General features: G+C 51.7%; 1 protein-coding gene across 1 annotated transcript in view; it reads right to left on the minus strand.

Moving 5' to 3' along the window:
• Prss38 (protease, serine, 38) overlaps window positions 1–197 on the minus strand; it is a 4798-nt gene extending 4601 nt beyond the window's left edge. Inside the window, exon 1 of the mRNA XM_013015577.1 lies at window positions 99–197. Coding sequence (XP_012871031.1) covers window positions 99–197 — 99 coding nt within the window. The remainder of the gene's footprint in view (window positions 1–98) is intronic.
• Window positions 198–2267: the final 2070 nt, after the last annotated feature.

Below are 2267 nucleotides of genomic sequence, written 5' to 3' on the forward strand. Positions count from 1 at the left end.
AAGGCAAAGAAGGCGCCCAGCGCGTCTTCAGCCAACACTGCAAACCTTAGCCCAAGTGCAGCTGCTTTCCCAGGAACACCCCAGGCGGGAGCACCGACCGAGTCCGTTCCCTGGCTGCAGGGCAGGCGGCAGGGCGGTGGCCTCGGGAGCCCGGGAGCGCGGGAGCCGAGCTGTTCTTCCAGGAAAGGGGCCGGCATCTCCGGCACCTCTTTTTGGGTTAGGGACATAAAGCAGGGGTCCGGGGCTCACCGAGGTGCGGCCCTGGCGGCCCCCCTGCTGTTGGCTGAGAACCAGAGGAGAGGAAGGGGGGTCAGCCGGGAGCTGAGCCCTGCACTGGAAAATCTCAAGTCCTTCCTCCCCGAACTCAGCGTGCCCCGGGGCCTAGCAAACGCAAACGCAGTGACGCTGCACCCTTGGCCTTCACTATTTCTTCACATGAAACTTAAACTCCTCGCCAACACATGAGTAAAGATGGCTAGAAACACACCATGACTGAACCAGCAGAAAAACAACAAGGATACATCCAGATACTCCAATCCAGAAACTATAAAGGGAGTGTGCTCATTGTACTCAAAGGGATAAAACCAGGCTTGCACATTTTTTTGCAACAACTGGGCACTATAAATTTGACAAGGAGATCTTTTTAAAAGAACCATTAAAAATCCTCTAGAACTGAAAAAATATTATTGAATGGCTTTAGTAACAATTTAGACCCAAAGAGAGAATCCATGGATACAGTAGAGGTCAAAATAAAAGGATGCTGAGAAAATATGTATAATGCATACACACATACATATACACTCTCCTCCTTCGCTTCCTCCTTCTCTTCCTCACCCCCTCCCCATTTTATGGACATCTTTACCTTTGTTTTCTTCTGGACAGTCTTGCAGTGCAGCCCAGACTGACAAACTCACGATCCTCCAGCCTCAGCTTCCCAAGTGCAGGGATTACAGATGTGTGCCATCACATCGGACTTTTATTTCAGTTTTGAAAAAATAATGTAGTAATAGGCACAAGACTTAGCTTCTACCTGAAACAACCCAAAAATACTGAAATAAGAAAAATGTAGAAAACTTGTTTTCAAAACTTCAACACCAACAATGAATGTTAGTGAGCCCAGGCCATGATTACCTCACTTTCCAGAACGCAGCTCAGAGGAGCGTAGATGGAGAGGAGAGTGAGCTTCTAGCACAGGAGCCTGGGGACATCCTCGAGCTGAGTGCCAGCTGGAAGTGTGTCTGTCTAGATTCAGTACCGTTCACCCGCAGGGCACTTTCCCTATGTCCATCCAGCATGCAGCAGTGGAGCTGACTGTGTTGTTGCAGTCAGCACAGCATGGGCGATCTGAGATCTCAAAGATGAGCAAGTCCTCCATCACACCTTCTCAGAACCACAGAATCCAGAATCGGGAAGAATCGCTAGGCCTTTAGATTAAAAGTAGGTAAGATCCGGGGCTGGGAATGTGGCTCAATGGCTGAGTGCTTGCCTTGCATACATGAGGCCCTGGGTTCCATTCCTCAGCACCCCATAAGCAGAAAAAGCCAGAAGCTGCGCTGTGGCTCAAGTGGTAGAGCGCTTGCCTTGAGCTGAAGAGCCGAGGGACAGCGCCCAGGGCCAGAGTTCAGCCAACGACCTGGGTGTGTGTGTGGCTGGGGTGTGGGGGTGGGAGGGACTAGATAGGATCCACAGATCTATAGTTAAGGAATGAGACCGCCATGGTCTGAGTCCTGCAGGCTGTCTGCCGGCGATCTGCTGAGGCCCAAATCAGAGACAGGGCTCTCTGGAGCTTCTCAGATCTGCCCTAGCTACAGAGTGGGGCAGCACCTCCCCACCTTGTCCTGCGTCCAGCGTCCACGGAAACCTGTGCTGCTGGCCCAGGACCTCCAGTGAGAGAGCCAGGTAGAAGCTGAAGCAGCCAGATGACCCTGCCCTGCCTCTGAAGTCTGTGGAGGCCACACTGGGTCTTTCTGGGTCTAAGTGTCCTGTGTGGTACTTTGCCAGGCTCTTTTTTTTTTTTTTTCCGGTTGTGGGGCTTGAACTTTGGGCCTGGGAACTGTCCCTGCGTTCTTCAGCTCAAGGATAGTGCTGTTCCACCTGAGCCACAGCACCACTTCCAGTTTTCTAGTGGTTTATTGGAGATAAGAGTCTCACAGCCTTTCCTGTCCCGCTGGCTTTGAACCTCCATCCTCAGATCTCAGCCTCCTGAGTAGCTAGGATGACAGGTGTGAGCCACCAGTGCCTTGCTTGCCAGGCTCCTTTTTAAAAAG

This window comes from Dipodomys ordii, unplaced genomic scaffold (genome assembly GCF_000151885.1).
Source record: "Dipodomys ordii isolate 6190 unplaced genomic scaffold, Dord_2.0 Scaffold27, whole genome shotgun sequence".
Classification (NCBI taxonomy): Eukaryota; Metazoa; Chordata; class Mammalia; order Rodentia; family Heteromyidae; genus Dipodomys; species Dipodomys ordii.